We start from the raw sequence: 23,598 nt of genomic DNA on the forward strand, positions 1-23,598 counted from the left end.
ATTTTGCCGATCAGAAAATGATCTAATTAGACCAACCCTCTGTTTCTATTACTAGTGGATCTTCTGACTGTGCAATAGGTTATCGTCTATACCATGAGCTATTATTTTCTACAATAACCTTTTTTGTGGAACCTTCTCAAGTGTCGTCTTCAAATTGAATTACGGTACTTTTATGGTTCTCCTTTATTCACATTACATGTTACATTTTCAGAGTCAGTTCATTGTTTAAAAGATGATTTCCTTTCCTCAAAACCATGTTGACTCTGCCTGATTGCCCCTAGCCTACCTAGATGACCTGACACCATGTCTTTAAGAAAAGCTTCTAACATCTTCCTGTGACAGATGTTAAGCCAACTGGCCTGAATGTTTCCTATTCCTGTTTCGACTTGAATGGAGCCATCCCCAAATCCTAAGAATTTTGAAAATCAAAACCAACGCACCAGCTATTTCACTTTGCTACTTTTGAGTCCTTGGCTTAAGTCCATTTGAACCCAACAATAAGTAACCCTTTAGCTCAAACAATTTGTTCAGTGTCAGTTCCTTAATGTTTGTTTTTTTTTGAGTTCCTTCCTCCCTTCTCATTTCTTCACTTACAGCTTTTTTTCAGAATATGATGAAGACAATGCAAAATACCTGTTCAGTACATCTGGCATATCCCTGCTTTTCTTTATTACTTCCCCAGGTACAACTTTGACAAGACATTTTAACTTTTTTTTTTAAAGTTTCTACAACAGATCTTGCTTTCTTGCATTCTCTCTAATTTAACTTTTCCTTCCTTGATCTTTTAGTTAGTCTTTGGCTTTTTATACCCAGTTTTCTGACTTGATATCCCAGCTGAGTAATTTTGTGTTTATCTTTAAATGTGCATCTTTCTTTTTGGATTTTTCCTTTCTCACTTATTATTTGTGTTCTGTGTATTCTGAAATTTTCCTTTAAATGTCTGATACTGCATCCTTTTTGACCCCTCTCTGAACCAAGTTAACCTAATTTGCCAGCTTGATCTACTTTCAAGCCCTTCACAATTGGCCTTATTTTAAGTTTTGTAAAATGCTTGTCTTTGATCTGTGCTCCTCTCCACTAAAACTGTTATGTGAAAATCAATTATTTTATGATCACCACAATCCAAGATCATTAATTCTATCTCTATGCACGATACCAGGTCTTGCATAATCTCCTGTCTGGTTGGTTCCAGAACATTCTATGAAGCTATCCCCAAAACATTCCTTGAACCCCTTACCTAGGCAGCCTTTGCCCATCTTATTTCTACAAGTTTATGTATAGGTTTTATTCCTTGGGATTATTGGTGTACATATCTGGCAAGGCGTAACTTTATTGGCAATGAATCCTACCATATACTTACTGTTAAAGGCCCTGTACACCACACCCACAAGTGTCTGCTTGTCGTCTTCATTCCTGTGAATGATAGAATTTTATTTATAATATGGTAGCTGGCTAAGTATAACATAATGTTTTAGTATCTTTTTAATTTTGGTCTGACTCTTGGGTTTAGTTATTTAATCTGCCAAAGTAACACTGCTGGAGTCTATAAATTTTCTGTGATAAATCTTTATTTACAACTTGATGGCATTGACCTTACTGTAGATGTTATTGTCTATGTGCTTCTGATGTCAGTATCTAAGAATTTAGATTAATGTGGTGGTGATGATGCAGAAATGCAAAATTAGCACCATTGACTTTGCTGGGCATTCATTATTTTGAGATGTGCACAAGGTTTTCCTCTTAATGCTGTACATTTTGTCCAGCAATTTGAGCAGAGTGTCAAGTCTAATGCCACTGGTTCTTTGAGGAAATGCTTAATATAATAGCAAAGCATCAAGACATTTCCATATCAGTATGTGCACATTGGAAGGCCATTTTAGAACTCCATCTATGTGTGGCTAGTGGAAAGAAAATGTTCCTAGTATCTTTATGTAATCCACCTTGTTTTGTCTTTTTTCCATTGGATAAGATGAAGTAGTAAAGCCTCTGTTTCCGGGATCCTGAGGAGTATAAGCTCAATCTGTCCTAGTTGTACTCAGCTGTTTGCTCAATTAATGCAAAATGCAGGAGAGATTTGATCTGTGTTCCTGTATATTTTTCCTTGTGAATGAAAAATAATTTATATGTTTGCCAATCCATTGATACATTCAGTTCCTTTTTAGAACTCTTTGCATTTGCCAAACTCTTAGTACTTCAGACAGTGCCACAATATTTTTGTATGTCCCTTGGACAGGCAGGCTGGCCCTCCCATTTCGTGTTTCATCCAAAAGATGACCACTCAAACAATGGGAGTATTGTAGTGAAGATTTGATCTAGATTATAAAAGTATCAGAAATAAGAGTACATGCAATGACCCCCTTCCTCTACCCCTTAGCCTGCTCAGGGATTCAATAAAATTGTAGCTAATCTTCCACCTCACTTTCACTTTATGTACAAAGCTCCAAAGTGGTACTTGATCCCATAACTGGATGATGAGAGGATATTAACTCAGCCAAGTTGGCAACTGTTAAGTGGCACTTTAACAAAAAAACTATTATCTATTAACGTTTTTGCGAAAGTCTTAATAGGGAGGTTTTTTTTTAATAATATAAGGGATTCGTTGATAGGCAGGTGAATATTTTCCTCCTCCAAAGATCACTTCCTGTTGTTCCCAGGAACTGTTGAATTGTCACTTACCCTTTTTTTGTTACTGATGAGAAAGAATTTCATATTTGTTCTGTAGCATTACATTATCGCAAGCATTAAGATCAATTTTGAAATTTTCCAACTACTGTATATACACGAGTAATAGTTGATCTCATGTAAAAGTCTACCTTTTTTTGTATCCAAATATCCTGGAATTTTTACATATCTCATGTAAAAGTTGACCCCAGATCTTCACAAATAACAGATCAACGTTTGAGTCAGTGGGCCAGTCATCATATTCCACTCCAGCTTTCCAGTCTGCCAGTTGTTCTGCTCCCTTCACAGTCTTCAATCTACTGGCTGTTGTGTTCTGCTTCAGGTTTTCAGAGTTACTGTAATTTTTTTTAAAAATTCATTTAGATATCAATTGGGTTTCTGCTAATGATATGGTATGAATTTTGACGGGTATGAATTTCAGCCCCTCCAAAGTAATATCCATGTAATAGTTGACCCCATAAATTTAACTTTAAAGTTGTCAAAAAATTCTACTATTACTCAGGTATACATGGTACTCATTTAAAAGTTAGGTTTACAAGATATTCAAAATTATTGGCTTGTTAATGGAACAAGAAGTTTAGCATACAAATGCATTTGGTTCTTTGTGGTTTATCCCTTTTCAATCTTGCTTTGGCATCTTTTTTGTACAGTATAATTTTTAAGATGCAGGAGAAGGTGTATCAGTCATTCCAGTTGACAGATAAAACATTTAGGGAGCTTTTGGGAAACGTTCCCATAACATTCACAGTAACAACTTAGTTTGGCTTTCTTGCTATGTCTGGACTTTTCAGTTAATTTGAAACACTTGTCAAATAGTAATCTGAAGCTTATTGGTTTAATATAATATTTAGTCTAAATCATATTATGATTTAGTTCAAAATGGGCAGTAATTTCATTCCAAGCAATTTGTTTACTGAAGGTTATTTGCTTTCCAGTACTGCTATTTGAACAGATAATTTTGTTTCAGCCTAATGGAAGGTTCGAAGTAGGAAAGAAGATATGTTTGAGCATCTCAGGACATCATCCTGAAACTTGGCAGCCATCCTGGAGCAGTAAGTATCTTCCAGATTCCAGTGTTAATCTAAATCGTCATCATTAGGTAGCAACTGTAGCATTAAAAAAAATCCAACTACTGGTTGTCTTAAATCAATTTTCAGAGAAAAAAAATTCATCTCTGTAATATGACCAGTCACATCCCAGAGAGAGATCTGGCTTCATAACCGTAAGCTAATTTTGCAAATTTGGTTACCATAGTAGTCAGTCACTGAGCATAGAATTGGCTGCCAATGTATTTTTAAGGATCGAACATTAATGTTTTTTTTACACACCAAAGGGAAAACAATATAAACTTTGGCACTTGTAAGAATTATGTGAAATAATTATTAAAAAGTATCACAAAGTTGGATTTAACTCTTTTACCCTCAACAAGAAACCTAGAGCTAATTAAACCTCAGTTAAGAGTAACCTTGTTCAGTTTTAAGTTCTTTTGTTCAGTTGGTTTGGTTGTACTTGGTTTCGTTTCAGCAAACCTTTTTAGTCACCGTGTTTTTTTTTTAAAGTTGATGCCACTTCATTAAATCCTTAAACTGCTAAGACAGGGTCACTTAGAATCAAAGTCATACAGCAAAGAAACCGATCCTTCAGTCCATCTTGTCCATATGAATCAAGTTTCCCAAACTAAACTAGTCCTACTTGCCTGCATTTGGCTCCTATCTCTCTAAAACTTTTTCTGTTCATGTACCTGTCCAAATTTCTTTTAAATGTAACTCTACCTGCATCTACCACTTCCTCTGGCAGTTTATTCCACATGCTGGGTAAGATTACAACATTTAAAAGGCATCTGGCTGACTATACGAACAGAGGATTTAGAGGGTTATAAGCCAAGTGCTGGCAAGTGGGGCTAGGTCATATTGGGGATGTCTGGCTGGAATGGACGATTTGGATAGAGGGGTCTAGCCTTGCTGTATGAATCTATATCAATCACCATCTGTGGAAAAAGTTAACCCTCAGGCCACTTTTAGATATTTCTCCTCTCACCTTAAAAAATATGCTCCCCGGTTTTGAATTCTCCACACCCCACCCTTTCCAGCCTTTGGTGGAAAAGACCTTTGCTATTCACCTGATCTATGCCCCTCCTAATTTTATAAACTTCTATAAGGTCACCCTTCAAGTCCTTTACTCCATTGAACAAAGTCCCAACCTCCTCTTAACTCAAACCTTTCAATCCCAGCAGCAACCTGGGAAATGTTTTCGGAACCCTCTCCAACTTAATAATCATCTTAAAGCAGGTGACCAGAACTGTACACAGTACACTCTTAACAGGGGTTCTTTAAACTTCACTTCCACAACCTTTTGTTTCCGGAACTTCTCAAGATTGCCTCCTCCTGCCCCGACACTGCTGGAAACTGATTCCTTGCTTTGCTGCTGGCACAGATGGTTTTTCTATGATGAAACCTGCACAGCATGCACAGACAACCTTCACACTGAACTACTGGATAGTTCTCTATCAAACAGGAAATCTGCTTCTGACGTTGCCTCTTTAAGTCATAGGATACCTTTATTGTGAGGCTCCAGCCCGATTTTTTCTCTTAGGCTCTGAATTATTAATTAGAAGTTTCTTAAAAGCTTTGTCTGAATGCACATAAACAAACAAGACAACCTGACATTACTTTGAGAACTCTGAATGAAACTAAAACATCCTTATTAACATAGATGTAATAGAAGTGCCAATTTAACTTGAAACTCTGTGGCTGTTTCCATTTCAGAGCACAGGATGTAAATAATAAAGTATTGTGAATCATCATCTCACTTTCTCATGGGGAAAAATCTTTTAGGAGGCAGTTCCAGTTTTCTGTCACTATTTCCTCTCCCTATATCTATTTTATTCATACAAAATTTGCTTGAGCAGTGCCAATGTTGGGATTCATTTTATTTTGTTAGCTTTTCATAAACCATTTGCTACAATAATTGACTCTCTCTTTCTGCGCCATGAACGATCTTCAAATCATGTTGCTGGAGATTAAATTCCAACAAAGCCATCAAGTTTTTATGGAATTGTTCAGGAAAAGTGAGAGGATTACCATCCGTACAAACAAATGCACTGGAGTGTTGGCCTGATATTTCTTTTGTGCTCAATCACTTGAACCTTTATAATTCAGAGGATATAGCTGACCCACATCTGAGACTGTTGACCCATTGATCAGTAGACATACATTGTGGTGACTGACTTAGTAGCATGGTTTAGTTATAGTGCATTTAGCTATGGATTGGTATAGGCAGGCTTATGTCTCCTTATTTTGAAAACTTTCCATTTTGGCCATACATTACTGGCAACATACGTCTCCTATTGCTTCTCCATCCTTTTGTGCAAGAAGCGAGGAGAAACCAAACAGAGATTGCATGCTTTCTTAAAATTTCTGAGCTTTTCATTCTATCTAATTTAATTGTCTTGCCAAATAGTGCAGATAGACATCTGAATGGAAAGTGAGGAACAAAAGTATCACTGCTGAAAGTAATTCTGAATCATCATATTGTATTTGTTTCTAGTTCGGACAGCATTGTTGGCCATTATTGGGTTCATGCCAACGAAGGGTGAAGGAGCTATTGGTTCTCTGGATTACACTCCTGATGAAAGAAAAGCGCTAGCCAAAAAGTAAGATCTTTGTTTTAGATATTTGTATTATTTAAACAAAAGGATAATTCCTTATTTGAGAGGAAGTGTTCCCTTCCATTACCTCAGCCCTTTTACTCTCCCAAACACAATAGAAAAAGAAAATATATACCAAAATGTGTAAATTTAGAATAATGTTTAATATGCATAATATGCAAGATGCATGGAATTCAATTCTGATAATCTAATAGATTGGAAATTAGATGTCAACTTATCTCAAATTCTCTTGGTTAAATAGAGATAATAGCTTGGAATGCTGAAGTACATAAGTAGCCACTTGACTCCCCAAAGTCTGTCCAGTATATCCAAGGCACAACACAGGAGCGTGATGAAATGCTTCTGCTTGCCTGGATGTATGCAGATCCAACAGCACTTGGAAAGTTTGACACCAACCAAGATAAAGCAGCTCGCTTAATTATCACCTCTCGGCAAACATCCACACTTTTCACCGCTGACATTTAGCACCAGCTGTACATTACCATCAACGAGATGGACTGCAGAGATTCTCCAAAGAACCTTAGTCTGCACATTCCAAATCCATGACCACTTCCACGTTCAAGGACAAGGAGAGCAGATAAATTGGAATGCAGCCACTTCTGATTTTCCCTTCAAGCCACTCACCACACTGACTTGGAAATGTATCACTATTCCTTCAGTATTGTTGAGTCAAAATTCTGGAGTTCCGTCCTTAACAACATTGTGGGTATACCTACAGCATAAACAGCAGCAGTTGAACAAGGTAGCTCTTACCACCATGGGCAACCAGGAGTCAGCAACAAACGCTGGCAGAGCCAGCAGTACCCACATCCATGAGTGAATTTAAAAGAAAAGCAGTTGTACTGAGCAAGGTAACTTGAGAGCTGTGTACCAGAGTTATTGAGGGTTTTTTTCTTTTTTAAAATGCATGAACTCGTTTCTTTGCCAAACCGCAATTGTGCATCTTTACAGTGGTCAACTGAAAGCAATTGACTGCTGCTTGTTGAACAATGGAACATAAAGACTTATGGGCGCAACAGTAACTGTGTATCTCCAATCTATTTTTTTTTTTACAATTTAGGTCACAAGATTATAACTGTGAAAATTGCGGTTCCCACATGAGGACAGCTCTCCTTCCATGCACAGAAAGTAGCATTCCAAGTATGGCTGATGTGGAAGCAAAAGAATTAGCAAAACAAATCAGTTTTAAGGTGCCTTTATAAATTGTGCTTAAAAATTGGTATGGATTATTAGTTGAGCCAATTTCGTCATACAGCAAAGAAATAGACCCTCAGTCCAACTCATGCATGCCAACCAAGTTTCCCAAACTAAACTAGTCCCATTTACCTTTGTTTGGCCCATGTCTCTCTCAACAAATGCAGGGCTTACATATTCTCGGAACATTCAGTGACATTCTAAGTCTTGCTTTTTGTTAAAGTATTGTACAATAATTCCTCTTGGGATGAAGCAAAGAATTTATTTGAATTGATTTAGTATCTAATGTACCCCAGTTATTTTACATCAAAGTAATTGCTCTTGGAGTATAGTTGCTATTATGTTGACAGCATGATAGCAAATTGCATTCCACAGGATCTGAACTGCAGCTAATATAGATCGCCATTTAGTTTTATTTTTATGGTTAATTAAAAGAAAAATATTGCAGGTTGCCCTGATTTAAGTTTGAGCAAACAAGGCCTTGGTTTAATGTCATATCTAAAAGATAGCACATTTCATGATTGTTGAAATCCTGTGATGTATTTATAGCCATAACTCCTGAATCAGAAACAAATAGACTGAATTATTAGCAATGTAATTCTTTCAAGTGTTAACTTCATTTATTTCTTTAATAGGCAGAGACTGGTTCTGCTGCCAGCACAACTGCTGAACCTTCTCCAGCACCAATACCTATAAAAATTGCAAAGCAAGAAGCTCCTGTTTCTGATGACGTTACATTCACTGAAAATAATCCAGAAATTGAAGCTATGAGAGAAGTATGTAAACAAATTCATTTTCTCTTTGTATCCTTGCCTTTAGCCAAATTTTTTGTGGAACAGATCTATTTACGTGGAGACCCAATAATTGGGGTGGCACGGTGGCTCAGTGGTTAGCACTGCTGCCTCACAGCACCAGGGTCCCAGGTTCGATTCTAGCCTCTGGCGACTGTCTGTCTGTGTGGAGTTTGCACATTCTCCCTGTGTCTGCATGGGTTTTCTCCAGGTGCTCCAGTTTCCTCCCACAGTCCAAAGATGTGCAGGTCAGGTGAGTTGGCCATGTTAAATTGGCCATAGTGTTAGGTGCAGGGTGGATTACTCTTCGGAGGATCGGTGTGGACTGGTTGGGCTGAGGGGCCTATTTCCACACTGTAGGGAATCTAATCTAATTCGTGTCACGTTTCTGGTTATGAAAAGAAAACTATTTTTGTTAACTTGATAATTTTTTTTCAAGCATGTGGATATAACAGGAAATGTTGATGTAGTAACGCATTGCAATGCCTCCTTCTCTGATTAACATTGTTAACATTCAAAATCCCAGTTACTATCTCATTGTTTTCTTTAGTTGTCACTTATTTAGGTTAATTTTACATCCCTTGAGGTTGAGGGTGGACATTGAAAGTTGCATCACCAGTAGGGTGGTTATGATGGTGTTTAACATGCTTGCCTTCATTACTCAGACCTTTGAGTATAGGAGTTGGGACATGATAACGTTGTACAGGACGTTGGTGTGGCTTCTTCTGCAGGTAACCCTGTTTATAGGAAGGATGTTATTAAACTGGAGAGGATTCTGAAAATATTTACCCGGATGTTGCCAGGAATGGAGGGTTTGAGGTATAAAAATAGACTGGAGAGGGTGGGACTTTGTTCACTGGAGCTTAGGAGGTTGAGTGATGACCTTTTACACAGGTTTATAAAATTCAGGGTATCAGGTTGTAAGTTTGCTTGGGGAGCTGCTATATTTGTTTTCAGATGCTTCATCACCATGCTAGGAAAGAAAATCAGTGAGCCTCCGATGAGGCACTGACGTTCTGTCCCGCTTGCTAATGGTGTGTCTTGGTCTGTTGTGGTTGGTCATATCACTTTGGTTCTTTTTCTGAGGGGTTGGTAAATGGGTCCAAAATGATATGTTTGTTAATGGAGTTCCGGTTTGAATGCCAGACCTCCTAGGAATTCCCGAGTGTATCTTTGTTTAGCCTGTCCTGGGATGGATGTATCATCCCAGTCGAACTGGTGTCCTTTTTGTCTGTGTATATGGATTATAGTGATAATAGGGTATAGATAAGTTGAATGACTAGGGTCTTTTTTTCTAGGGTGGGGGAGTTAAAAACTTAGGGGGCATATTTTTAAGGTGAGAGGAGAAAGATCTAAAAAGGTCATGAAGGCTAACGTTTTTACATAACAAATGGATTGTGTGGAATGAACTGCCAGAGAAAGTCCTGCATGCAGATAGTTACAACATTTAAAAGGCATTTGGATAACTACATGAGTAGTAAAGGTTCGGATGGATATGGGCCAAGTGCGGGCAGATGGGGCTCGTTTAGTATGGGAACACGTTCGGCATGGACTGGTTTCCATGCTGTATGACATGATGACTGACATGATGACTGATAAGAGTATAAGTATGAATTAAGAGCAGAAGAAGGCATTCAGCACTTGAGCCTGCTCTGCTGTTTAATACAGTCAAAGCTGATCTGCTTGTGTTTTGAATTCCACATTCTCATTTACCCTCCAACCTTAGGCAAGTGAATCGATTTACCTCCACTTTAAAAATACTCAATGACCATCCTCCTCTGCTTCTTGAGGCAAAGGTACAAAGTCTCACAACCCTCGGAAGAATCTCCTCTTCTCTGTCCTAAAAATGAGCGTGCCTTCTAACTTTAGACTTGCCCTGAAGAAGGGACTATTCTTTCCACAACACCTTGACCAGACCATTCAGGATATTTTATGCTTCAAGTCACATCATCTCTTTTGAACTCCAGTGGAGGCAAGCCCACTCTGTTGAATCTTTTCCCCGAAGTCAAGCTACACTATCAATCAAGTAAACCTGCACTGAAATGCCTGTAATGCATTTACCTTCTTCCTTAAATAAGGAGACCAAAACTACACGTAGTTGAGATATGGTGTCTCTAAAGCACTGTACAACTGAAGCACAACATAGCTTTTTAAATTCATCTCTAAAAACAATTTTTTAATTAATCGTTCTACTTGTGTGCTAATTACTTGCAACTCCTGCACTAGAAGACCTAGTTCTCTACACATTGTGGAAAACTGCAATCATTCTCCATTTAGATACTACTCTGCTGTTTAATTCTTTCAGCCTAAGTGAACAGATTTACATTTTCCCACATTATACTTTGATGTAGATTTTTTTCCCACACTCACTATCTAAATCAGCTTGTATCTTCCATATGTCCTCTTCACAAATCTGTTTATTTTACAGATGACAAAAATAACTGCCATGCCTTTGTTCCCCTTCTTCAAGTCATTGATCTACATTTGGGGGGGGAGAAAAAAAGAGGCTGCTGCTTAGATCCTGTAATGGTCATATCCTGCCAATGCTAATATTCTGCCAATGCTAATATTCTGCCAATCAGAAACAGGCCCATTTATGTGTACTTTCTTTCTGTGAGCCAGTCAATCTTCCATGCTGGCATGCATATAATATGCTAGTACCTCAACACCATAACCATCTCCTTTTGATGTAGCACCTTGCCAAATATCTTTTAGAAATTCGAGTACTGTACATTTACAAGCTCCCCTTTAACTGTAATGCATTTACTTTTTCAAAGAATTCCAATAAATTGGTTAAACATGACTTACCCTGCAGCAGGGCCTCTTCCTGATTACCTTGAGACTTGGTAAGTGCTCAGCTATGACTCCTTAATACAGGTACATAAATAATTTAGATGGAACACTAATTTCAAATTATCACTGTATTCTAACAGATGAAAGACTTAACAGACAATTTTTCAATGTATAATTTCAGTTACATCACACTGCAACTTTTTGCTATAAATTCTGTTTTACGATCGAGCCCTCCGCCATCACCTGATGAAGGAGCATCGCTCCGAAAGCTAGTGTGCTTCCAACTAAAGCTGTTGGACTATAACCTGGTGTGGTGATTTTTAGCTTTTGTACAAAAAATTGTAAGCCAGGATAGCATGAGTCCACTCCTGATTTCCTTCCAGCTATTAAAGGTCTTTGGTTTGGAAGGTCCTATCAGGCGTGCCTTGGTGAGTTGCTTCAGTGGATGTTGGAGGTGATAGACGCTGCTCTAACTGTATACCATGGTGAAAGGAGTGAATTTTGCAGGTGATGTGTGACGTAACAATGATGTTGGCTGTTTTGTCCTGGTTGGTGTTTATCATGTGTTGTTGGAGCTGTACCCATCCAGGCAAGTGGAGAGCATTCTATCAAACATCTAATTTGTGGCCGTAGTACTTATATGACTAGTGAAATTCAGAATTTGAGTGGCACCAAAACAAGTGTCCTTGACCTTTTTTATAACCTTCAAATTCTTTGTAAATTTGCATACACTACTGGGTTGTGTCTTTGATATGAATTGTGCCTATGTTTTTTTTTCATACTGATTTTTGTCCTAGAAGTGATCTCAAATGTTTGGTTTGCCATATGGCAAATCTATCCATATTTTGGACTGGATTAAGTGAAACTTTCTGTAAACTTAACCTAATGAAACTGATTCAAGCTGCTTAATACAATGTCTATTTGGATCTCTAAATTAGTGAAGAAAGGTTTTTTTCTATATCTCCTGATCATTGTAAATAAGTTATTTTCCATGTAGTTCAGCATGAGGTGGCAAAAATCAAATCATCGTCGTACTGTCTCTGCTGATTTATATGTACAGGAGACAGCATAATAATAGTTGCTTGTTTCAATGTCTCACCAAATGCCTACCTGAATGATTCACTGTGTTCTACCTTTCTGTTAATGGATCCATTCCTTTACTGACTCCTATCTAGGGCACTCTGCAAATTTTTCCATTGTTAAAATTCCATTCTCTGATCCAGCCCTGACAACTTAGGTGGCAGATGAAAAAGGATGCTTTTCTTTGGTTCAAGGATCTAGATTTGCCTAAGGTTTTTCAATTAGAGTCAGAGATGTACAGCACGGAAATGGACCCTTTGGTCAAACGCATCCATGCCAAACAACAAATATCCTAAATTAATCTAGTCCCATTTTTCAGCACTTGGCCCATATCCCTCTAAACCCTTTCTATTCATGAACCCATCCAGATGCTTTTTTAAATGTTACAATTGTACCAGCCTCCTCCACTTCATGTGGCAGCTCATTCCTTACCCTTTGTGTGAAAAAGTTGCCCCTTAGGTCCCTTTTGAATCTTTCCCCTCTCACCCTAAACCTATGCCCTCTAGTTCCGAACTCTTTCTCTTCTCTTTCCCCACTCCCCCCACCACCACCCAAGGCAAAAACCTTGTTTATTTACCCTATCCGTATATAAAGGTCACCCCTCAGCCTCTGATGCTCCAGGGAAAAGAGTCCCAGTCTATTCGGCCTCTCCCTATAGCTCAAATCCCCCAACCCTGGCAATATCCTTAAATCTTTTCTGAACCCTTTCAAGTTTCTCAACATCCTTCCTATAGGACAGAGATCAGAATTGCACACAATATTCCAAAAGTGGCCTAACAAATGTCCTGCACAGCCACAACATGACCTTCCAACCTCAGTGCTCCGACCAGTAAAGGAAAGTATACCAAACCAAACTCCTCCTTCACTATCCTACCTACCGACAACTCCACTTTCAAGGAGCTATGAACCTGCATTCCAAGGTCTCATTGTTCAGCAACACTTGCCTGGACCTTGCCATTAAGTGCATAAGTCCTGCCCTGAATTGCCTTTCCAAAATGCAGCACCTCACATTTATCTACATTAAACTCCACCTGCCACTCCTTGGCCCATTTGCTGATCTGATCAAGATCTCAATGCACTCTGAGGTAACCGTCTCCACTGTTCACTACGCTTCCAATTTTGGTGTCTCTGCAAACTTACTAACTCTGCCTCCTATGTTCACACCCAAATCATTTACATAAATGACAAAAGCAGTGGACCCAGCACCGATCCTTGTGGCACACCACTGGACACCGACCTCCGATCTGAAAAGCAACCTTCCATCACCACCCTCTCTTCTACTTTCCAACCAGTCTGTATCCAGGTGGTTAGTTCTCCCCCTAATCTAACCTTGCTAACCAGTCTATCATGAGGAACCTTGTCGAATACCTTACTGAAGTCTATGTAGAACGCATCCACTACTCTGCCCTCATCTATCCTCCTCATTACTTCTTCAAAAAATTTGATTATGATTTCCCATGCACAAAGTCATGTTGACTATCCCTAATAAGTCCTTGCCTTCCTAAATACATGTACATCCTGTCTGTCAGGATTGCCTCCAACAACCTGCCCACCACTGATGTCAGGCTCACCAGTCAACATTTCTCTGGCTTTTCCTTACCGCCCTTAAACAGTGGCACCATGTTAGCCAACCTCCAATCTTGTGGCACCTCACCTGTGACTGTTGCTGATCCAAATATTTTAGCAAGAGGCCCAGCAATCACTTCGAGGCGAAAGTGAGGACTGCAGATGTTGGAGATCAGAGCTGAAAATGTGTTGCTGGAAAAGCGCAGCAGGTCAGGCAGCATCCAAGGAACAGGAGAATCGACGTTTCGGGCATAAGCCCTTCTTCAGGAATGAAGAAGCCCTTCCTGAAGGGCTTCTGCCCGAAACGTCGATTCTCCTGTTCCTTGGATGCTGCCTGACCTGCTGCGCTTTTCCAGCAACACATTTTCAGCCCAGCAATCACTTCCCTAGCTTCCCACAGAGTTCTTGAGTACTCCTGATCAGATCCTGGGGATTTATCCACTTCTGTGCATTTTGAGATTCAGCAGCACCATCACCTCTGTAATAGGAGTTTCCATCTATTTCCCCATGTTCTGTACCTTCCATGGCCGCATCTACAGTAAACACTGATGCAAAATATTCATTTAATATCTCCCCCATGTCCTGTGGTTCCACACATGGGTTCCTTGCTGATCTTTGAGTGGGTCCTATTCTCTCCCTAGTTACTTTTTGTCCTTTAATGTATTTGTACAATCCCTTTTGGATTCTCCTGAACTCCATTTGCCAAAAGTATCTCGTTCCCTTTTAACCTTCCTGATTTCCCTCTTAAGTATGTTCCTATTGCCTTTATATTCTTCTAAGGGTTTACTTGATCTCTGCTGTCTATACTTGACATATGCTTCCTTCTTTTTCTTGACCAAAATATCAATTTCTCTAATTATCCAGCATTTCCTACACCTACCAGCCTTGCCGTTTACCCTAACTGGAACAGATTGTCTCTGAACTCTCATTATCTTTTTTTTTTAGGCTTCCCATTTTCCAGCTGTCCCTTTATCCGCAAACATCCACCCCCAATCAACTCTTCTTCTTTTGAAAGTTCTTGCCTAATATCCTCAAATTTAGCCTTCTTCCAATTTAGAACTTCAACTTTTAGATCCGGTCTATCCTTCTCCATGACTCTTGAATTAGCTGCATTGATTATTGATGCTTCTTGCTATTGCTCTGATGTTCACACTTTCTTTCATGGCCTTTAAATCTCATTCTTCTGTTACCATTTTTGATCCTTCTCTTCCCAGTCTAAACTTCAATGCTTAATGTGTTCATAGCCATAGAGTTATATATCACAGATACAGACCCTTCAGTCCAACTTGGCTGGACTGACTAGATATCCTTAATGATCAAGTCCCATTTGCCAGCATTTTGTGCATATCCCTCTAAACCCTTTCTATTCACATACCCATCCAGGTGCCTTTTAAATGTCTATAATTATATCCACCCACCACCTCTGGCAGCTCATTACATACACATTCCACCCTCTGCATGGAAAAGTTGCCCCTCTGGTCCCTTTTTAAATCTTTTCCCCTCTCATCTTAAACCCATGCCCTCTAGATTTAGGCTTCCCTTCCCTCGGCAAAGGACTTTGACTGTTCACCCTATCCATGCCCCACATGATTTTATAAAGCTCTGTAAGGTTGTCCCTCAGTCTCCAGCCTATTCAACCTTCCCCCATAGCTCAAACCCTCCAGTCCCAACAACATCTTTGTAAATCTTTACTGAACCCTTTCAAGTTTAACAGCAACATTCCTATAGCAGAGAGATCCGAACTGAACACCATCTTTTAAAAATGGCTTCACCAGTGTCCTGCACATGATATTCCAACTCCTACACGGTGTTCCGACCAATGAAGGCAGGTGTGCCAAACACTGCCGTCTTCCTGCGACTCTCCTTCCAAAGAACTGTGCACTTGCACCCCTAAGTCTCTTTATTCGGCAAAAATCTACTGGGGCCTCCCATTAATTGTATATTCTGCCCTAGTTTGCCTTACCAAAATGCAACACCTCATATTTATCTAAATTAAACGCCATCTGCCACTCCTTGGGATATGGCCCATTTTAATCAAGATCCTGTTGTGCTTGGAGATACCCATCCTCATTGTCCACAGCACCATCCAGTTTGGTGTCATCTGCTTGCCAACCTTTATTTGCTTCCAAATAATTTATTTAAATGACAAAAAGCCGTGGATCTAGCATCGATTCTTTCAGCACACCACTCTGAAAAACAGCCCTCTGCCACCACATTTTGTTTCCTCCGTTCAAGCTAATTTTGTATCCAATTGGCTAGCTCCCTCTAATCCTATGTGATCTAATTTTGCTAACCTTTCTATTCTGAGAAACCTTTATTGGTTGCCTTGCTGAAGTCCATGTCAAGCATGTTCACCGCTCTGCCTTCATTAATCATCTTTGTCACCTCTTCAAAGAAACCTCAAATGGGGTGGCTCAGTGTGTCGGGGACCCAGGTTTGATTCCAATCTCTGGTGTCTGTCTAGAGTTTGCATATTCTCCATGTCTGTGCTGAATTCCTCTGGGTGCTTTGGACTGTGGGAGGAGACCAAAGATATGCAGGTTAGGTGATTGACGGTGCTAAATTGTCCATAGTGTCTAGAGATGTGCACTAGGTGGATTAGCCATGGGAAATGCAGGGTTACAGAGAGAGAGAAAGAGAGTGGGATGCTGTTCGGAGGTCAGTGTGGACTTGATGGGCTGAATGACCTCCTTTCACGTGGTAGGGATTCTGTGATGTTAGTGACAAAATTTGTAATGCATAAAGCCATGTTGACTATCTCTAATCAGTCTAGCCTTTCCAAATACATGTAAATCCTGTCCCTCAGACTTCCGTCCAACAACTTAGCCACTACTGATGTCAGTCTTGCTGGTCTAATGCTCCCTGGCTTTTACTTATGTTACGTAAATATTTGTCACCAGTCCATTTTCTCTTAGATTCTTCTTGCATTTTCTCTGGTTCCAAGTTTCTCATCAAAGCTTTTGAAATGCCCTTTTTAGTTCTTAGGTTTGCATGATGGATGAAGGATTCTTGAGTAACCCACTTCTCCAGCTTCTGTTCTAACCCCACTCTCCACCCGTCCCACTTCACTATCAAAGGATGCACCTTGCCTTCAACTTCCACACTGACCACTTTTACATGCTTGCCCAATTGTTTTGTACCACTTGTAGTATGATTGCTAAAATTAAACAAGCTTATCCCTTTTTGTGTTCCTGACAAATTGCTCTCCAAATATATTCCTGTCTGCACTAACACTACTTGATTAGTAGCTTTTGTCTTTGCACTGCTGCATGATTTGCCTACTTGTCTATTCTGAAATATTAAGCAAATTTGTTTAATATTACATTCCTTGACACTGCAATCCTGTTGCTATAAAATCTGTGTCTTATGATTCTGCTCCACAACCACCTGATGAAGGAGCAGCACTTCGAAAGCTGCTTTTAAATAAACCTGTTGGGCTATAACCTGATGTTGTTGTGTAATTTTAACTTTCATCGCCCAGTCCAACACCGGCACCTCCAAATCATGCAATTTTTAGGGTGGTAGTGAAGTCAGCCCGTTCAACTGGTTTATTTAAATGAATTCTGAATGGTTTTACTTGAATTTTTGTTTTCCTTAAAATTCTGGCTTTACATAACCATACAGCATGTTTGAGCCAAATTATAACAACTTTAACTTAAAAATTCATGCCTTAATTATGATTGCAGGCCTTTAAATTTACATACTTTATAGTTTATGAATTTAGAATATTATGACCATTCAAATTTTTGGCATTTGCTTAATGGATGATTTAAGTTGATTTGAGTTCGTAACTCAGTTCTCTTATTGATCTACCAAAATAAACTATTTAGTGGGTTGAATGTTTACATAAAACATCTTATTAAAAAAACTGTGTCTTATGATTCTGCTCCACAACCACCTGATGAGCTTGGCCAAAATGGGTTGGACTGAAGGGTACTTCCACTTGAATTTACATATAAATCCTAGTCAAAGTCCAAGATGATCTGTGGTTCAGAAATGACAAAGACAGGAGATTATTTAACAAAAACAAATTGATGAACTTTGTTCCATCTGCTCATCTTCATTGAAAGTGGGGAAAAGCTAAATTGTATGAACAACATGCATCAGAAAATTCATTTTAAGCTTTTGAATATTTTTGCTTAATTTTCAGATTGTATTTTGTGCATTCATAATTGAACAATTCCAACATAGAATTTCATTTTCCTCGCCTACCCCTTCTAAAGGACATTTTCACCTTTCAAGTACCTGAAACATTCAATCCTTCTTAGAATGGCCTGATTTCTTCCTGGGGAATGAGGAGCATGCAAGGCACAAATGTGTTCACTACCCTCTAATCAGGAGGGAGATCCAGTGCAATACTCCTTTCTCAAAATAGAAACCAATACTCTTCAGCATAATTGAGAACACGCTGTCTTTACCTTTTTTTTAGGGAAGAGTTTTTAAAGATAAAATCAAATGGAACAGGGCTATCATTAGTGAAATGCAATGAGTAAGAGTAATATTTATTTTCTGGTCTGTCACCTTTTGCCATTGACCATGTCTCTCTCTTTGTACAAGTAAAAGGAAGCAATAGGTTGCAATTAAATTTATCAATATTGCTGAAAAATATCAGCATTTTCTCAATGGTAACACCCATACTAATCTGAATCCACTTGCCTACAGATCAACAGTATAAAAATTGATTGTCCCCTTGAATTGGTACTTCTGTGAAATAGTGCAAGATGAAACACTTGGAGAAATTAATTTTTCAGCAAAATTCATGTTTTATGCTATCAAATGGCTTTAATGGCTATTAGTCATGGACTGTTGAGTAGTCCCTTTTTCTCTTTTAGTGTGAAATTTAAGTTATTTAATGCTGGGAGATACATTGAATGTTGCCATTAAAAATCTTATTTTACTTAAGACTATTTTTCCATGGGGGTTCGAGTTCCAATACATAGGGCACTTCAAACTAAAATGCAAGCATGCACTAGTGGTCTCGTGCTAGAGAAAATTGAGAAATAGAGATGTTATGTAACACCTGTATTTCATCATGGTTGTATGTCAGTTGGAGTACAGTGTATAGTTTTGTCAGCAAATTATAACACGAAATTGTACACCACTACAGAAGGGTAGAACAAAGATTTAAAAAGATGATTCCAGAGTTGAGGTTATACCATTTAGGTATATGGAAAGACTGAACAGAGGGTCTCCTTCTCTGTGGTAAAGCAAAGTCTGAAGTGTAATCTAAATTTTTTAAATTGAGAATTTTTTTTTAATGACATATTCTATGTTGTGGGGGATATATTTGATTGCTTCCTTATTTCAGTATAAACAAGCAATCAAATAGAGAACTTCAAAGAACATTCATTTGCCTGATGTGGTGACAATATGGTTTTTACTGCCACAGTAATTGAGACAAATAATTTAAATACCCTTAGTAGATAAGCAGATAAAGGAGAAGAGTATAAGGGCACTCATTGTTTGGTAAAGAAACGCAAAGCCTCAAATGAAACATTTTTTTTTAAATCTGATTAAGTAAAACCTTGTTTCTTTACTGTAGATTCAGATTTCATCACTGAAGAACAATAGCCCAAAATTTAGCAAAGATGCATTGACATGCAGAATGCTTTGTAATTTTAGTATGAGGAAATAGTGGAAGACGGTGTGGTTTACTTAATGAATAGTTTTGTTTGATCATTTTAAAAAGGATATCCTTTCTATAATTTTATTGTTTATAGACTGATGCAGATGACACTTCTGCTGGGACTCAGGAGCCACCACAAAGCAGACCAAATACTACAAGCTTAAGTCCTCGGCAGCGACGTACCCAACAGCAGCGACGTGTTCAGCAGCAACAAGTGAGGCGTCCAGTTTCACCATCATATACTCAAGTCCGTCAACCAGCAAATGCCAATCAAATTGGATCCACAGTCCTAATTGTCGTCCTTACCTTGGCACTGGCTGCACTAATCTTCCGAAGGATTTACATGTCAAATGAATACAGATTTGACTATGAATTGTAATGATCATTACTTTGCATAGCCATAAACTGAATTTACTATATGTCATATCATGTACTTTTACATCAATCCCCATTTTACTTGCCAAGATTTGCTGAGGCTTTGAATGACCCACACGCAAGGGGGACTTTAAAGTAATACAAGATGCAAAACTTGTGCATATTTATTATCCTTGGGGTAATAATCAGTGGCATTTTACAAACTTTGACTCTGCAGGGAGCCCATTCAGGAATATTTTTGATCAAACTCTTGTTAAATTGAATTTATCTTCAGTAGAAGTTTAGTTGTTTTTGTTGAGGCCATGCTGTTCAACAATATCAATAATTTTGAGGGTGCTAATCTGTTTACTGGGAAGTTTCTGTGGACCACTAATGTTTATTTGGCTCATATCCTGAGTGCTAGTGGAGTTGTATGCAATGTTAACTTTTGAATTGAGTCCTGTTTTTGCACATTAACAATTGCCTTAACCCTGTCAAAAATCCAGATATTTAATCAAATTCTGATGTCAGGATTTTCAGAATTGTCTGCAACAAATCTAAAAATCCAAAAGATGAACTTTCAACGTTGTTATGTGGTGGTGTTGTAGGCTGAGATATACTAGTTTTATGGTACAAGATTCACTGTTATTGAACAGGCACCCAAAATTAAATTTGCAAATCTTCTCCTATGAAGATCCAAGAGAATTGATAAAATCCACAATCAGTAAATGTTACTTATAATTTCTGCATGAAGTCAAAGGAACCATATTTGTAACAATCAAAAGATGGTTGTTATTGGTTTTGGATGAAGTAATTAAAGTTCCTTTATAGAACTTTTCTTCCCAGTTGGACATAGTAATTAAATAAGCGATCTTCCAGCAAGTTATAGAAAGACATCGCTTCTCCAATACTCCTGCTTGTTGATTTTTTTTCCTTTACTGAGGTGTGAATGCTGTAGCATAAGAGTTGATGGTAATGAGTATGTATAAAACCTATTATAAAATTGTACAAATGTCAATGGAAAGTTCAATGATGTTTTTAATTTTCATATGCAGGATATTACTTTATTTTAAACAATCTGGTCTCAAGAATGTATGAGTAAATATTGTCTGCTTAATTAAACCGACAGGATTCTATTTGCCCTATGAACAATGATTTTTATCAGTGTAAAATTCAGTCTCAAATATAAACCATGAGAACAAATTCTCATACATGAATATTTAATATTCTATCTTTTCCTGCTCTAGAATTGATATTTGTGGACCCAGAGTACTTGGCACAAATAGTGTCACTGCACTTTACAGTTAAGGGAACAATGCAATCATTCTTGCAGTTACTCTGAACTTTCTCATACATCATTGTTATTGAGTTGCTCAAGATGAATATTTGATGAAAAGCCCATTATTTTTGTTTTGTGAAATGCCTTGCTTTTGGCTTCAAAAGAAAAGTTGCCACACCTTGAATGTGGGCCAGGCATATTGCTGAAGAATGCAGTATATTTGTTCAAAAGTTCCTTTAGCATGGTGTTAGAAACACTTTGCTGCAGCACAACAATGGAAAATCTCTAAAATAGAGTACTTCCTTAATACTACACATATATTAAAATAAAACTCATTAACCTATGCCCATAAAATAAATGTGCTGTTGAATGAATAAAAATCCAATTTGTCTTAGACTTGCTTACCTTCAGTTTTCTGTCATTGCGCAAAAAAAAAAACTGCATTTTTTCATTGTGTTTTATCAATAATGGTCCAGGCAAATGAACTGAATAGACCCTTGCAGTTTCAAGTAGTAACTTGAAATAGTTACCAAACATCTCATCTCACAGGTTTAAAATGGAAAAGAGCTACACAATGGACTTGAATGTTATAAAATATTCTTGTTTGTAATGAATATTTTATGGACATCTCTAAAAATAAAATTATTGCAGGGCAATAGGGAAAGAGCAGGTGTGTAGGATAAATTTATTTTTTCAAAGGGTAGCCACAGAAGGCAGAATGACCAACTTCTATGTTTTGTGGTCTTGTGTACAATAGTTCATGATTAACACTTTTTTTTTTACATAAAGCCTTCCGTTTACTTCTGTTTTAGAAATCTGTTCCATTTACACAACCAAAAGATAAAATGTCAAATACATGCTGCAGGTGAAGTTAGAACAATGAAATTAGCATGTTATTTTCCATTAAAATTGTTAACCATTTCTCAATACTGATATTCATCAATATATATCCAGCATTTACATGTTCTTGTATTAACATTTAATTGTCATTATAGGCTTCTTTGCCTTGCGTTACCATGCATTTTCTGCAAGTGACAAATCCAAGGTTTATTGTAATAAAATATGTAAAATATTCTAATTGTGATGTTTTTAAGTAAAATTCTGTAGTGGAAGCATAGATTTAAAAAATTCAATCTGTCTACTGTAATTCCCTGAAATAGCACTGTCCACTTATGGTACTCTTTTCATAATCCTCTGACATTTTCCATCAATGAAACTGACACTCCTCATACTTTCAAGCTGTTGTGTTATCTGTACTCCAAAGTTGATTCTTGATTATCCTCTGTACTGAGATCATAAGGGCAGGGGAGCATCACTACAGCAAATCCTAAAGGAGAAATTTTAAAAATCTTGTAATCTGCTTAGACTTGAATAATTAATTTTTTAAAAATCTTATAGCAACTTAGACTTTGCGTTGTTACATTTTCATTTTTATGCTAACATTTTTTCATTATAAATGAAAATGCTTTGGGCATTTTGTAATGCAAAATGTGTGCAAATGCTTTGCTGGTCCATCATTCATGTTACGTAAGCTTGAACTCTTCCAAACACTGTTGACTGTATTTAATGCACACCAGTTTCATGTTCATGTCCATTCATTAGCTCCTCCCAATATGTTAAATAAATGTTCTTGTATTCAAATCCTCATAGATTTAACCATCTTTACAATCTTTAAAGATGCTGGAAATATTCAGATCTGGCAGTAATCTGTGGAGTTATGATATACTCCATCTTAAAATATTGAGTGAATTTCAGCATGTGGCAAGTACAGCAATACAAGTGGCATTCTGTGTCTTGGGATATACATAGTCATTGGTGGATTCAAAGCATAAAGAATGGAATTTCATTTGGAATTACTTGGAATATGTCCAGCAGGAAAACAAAATCTGGAATTAAGAGTAACTATGACCATGAGTCCATTGTTGTTTGTTGGAAAAACCTATCTGGTTCATTAATGTCCTTCAAGGAGGGAAACTGCCTGGTCTGCCTTACCCCGTCTGGCCTACATGTGACTCTAGACCCACAGCAATGGTTGACTCTAACTGCCCTCTGGGAAATTAGGGATGGGCAATAAATGATTGCCTAGGCAGCAACACTCTTATCCCATGAACGAATAAAGAAAAAAAGAATAAAGAGGCAGGAAATTTAGCTGTGAAGGTCTGTCTTGGTAGGTATCCAGAACCAGTAGGGAAATAGGAAGTAAAAAAGCTTAAAAGAGATCAACTGAAACTCTGTAGACATTCCTAAAAGAGAAATGGCTGTGAATTAAACTAAAATGAAAATGCTTGTCACATTTGACTTGAAACATGAGTTTTTCTCCACAGCTGCTTCCAACTTGCTGACTTTTATCGGTACTTTTTTTAATAAATTGCTTTAAGATAAAAAAATTTACTTGCCCTACTAGGTTTATAGTCACACTTTGAGTCAGTGTCTACTTTTTTTTTAATTGCTTTTTGTTCAGTACGTCTTGGAATGTTTTTTATTCGTGATGCTGCATCAATGAATCCGGTGTGATTCCTGAGCTGATATCAGATGAGTTGTCTGATAACTGAAGGATCTTTGAGCT

General features: G+C 37.9%; 1 protein-coding gene across 1 annotated transcript in view; it reads left to right on the top strand.

Annotated features, from left to right (window-relative positions):
* ube2j1 (ubiquitin-conjugating enzyme E2, J1) overlaps positions 1 to 22,677 on the top strand; it is a 41,244-nt gene extending 18,567 nt beyond the window's left edge. The window contains exons 4-8 of the mRNA XM_043686745.1: positions 3,650 to 3,734; positions 6,229 to 6,334; positions 7,410 to 7,539; positions 8,179 to 8,319; positions 19,494 to 22,677. Coding sequence (XP_043542680.1) covers positions 3,650 to 3,734; positions 6,229 to 6,334; positions 7,410 to 7,539; positions 8,179 to 8,319; positions 19,494 to 19,778 — 747 coding nt within the window. The 3' untranslated portion in view covers positions 19,779 to 22,677. The remainder of the gene's footprint in view (positions 1 to 3,649; positions 3,735 to 6,228; positions 6,335 to 7,409; positions 7,540 to 8,178; positions 8,320 to 19,493) is intronic.
* Positions 22,678 to 23,598: the final 921 nt, after the last annotated feature.

The sequence above is a fragment of the Chiloscyllium plagiosum genome, chromosome 3 (assembly GCF_004010195.1).
Source record: "Chiloscyllium plagiosum isolate BGI_BamShark_2017 chromosome 3, ASM401019v2, whole genome shotgun sequence".
In the NCBI taxonomy this organism is placed as follows: domain Eukaryota; kingdom Metazoa; phylum Chordata; class Chondrichthyes; order Orectolobiformes; family Hemiscylliidae; genus Chiloscyllium; species Chiloscyllium plagiosum.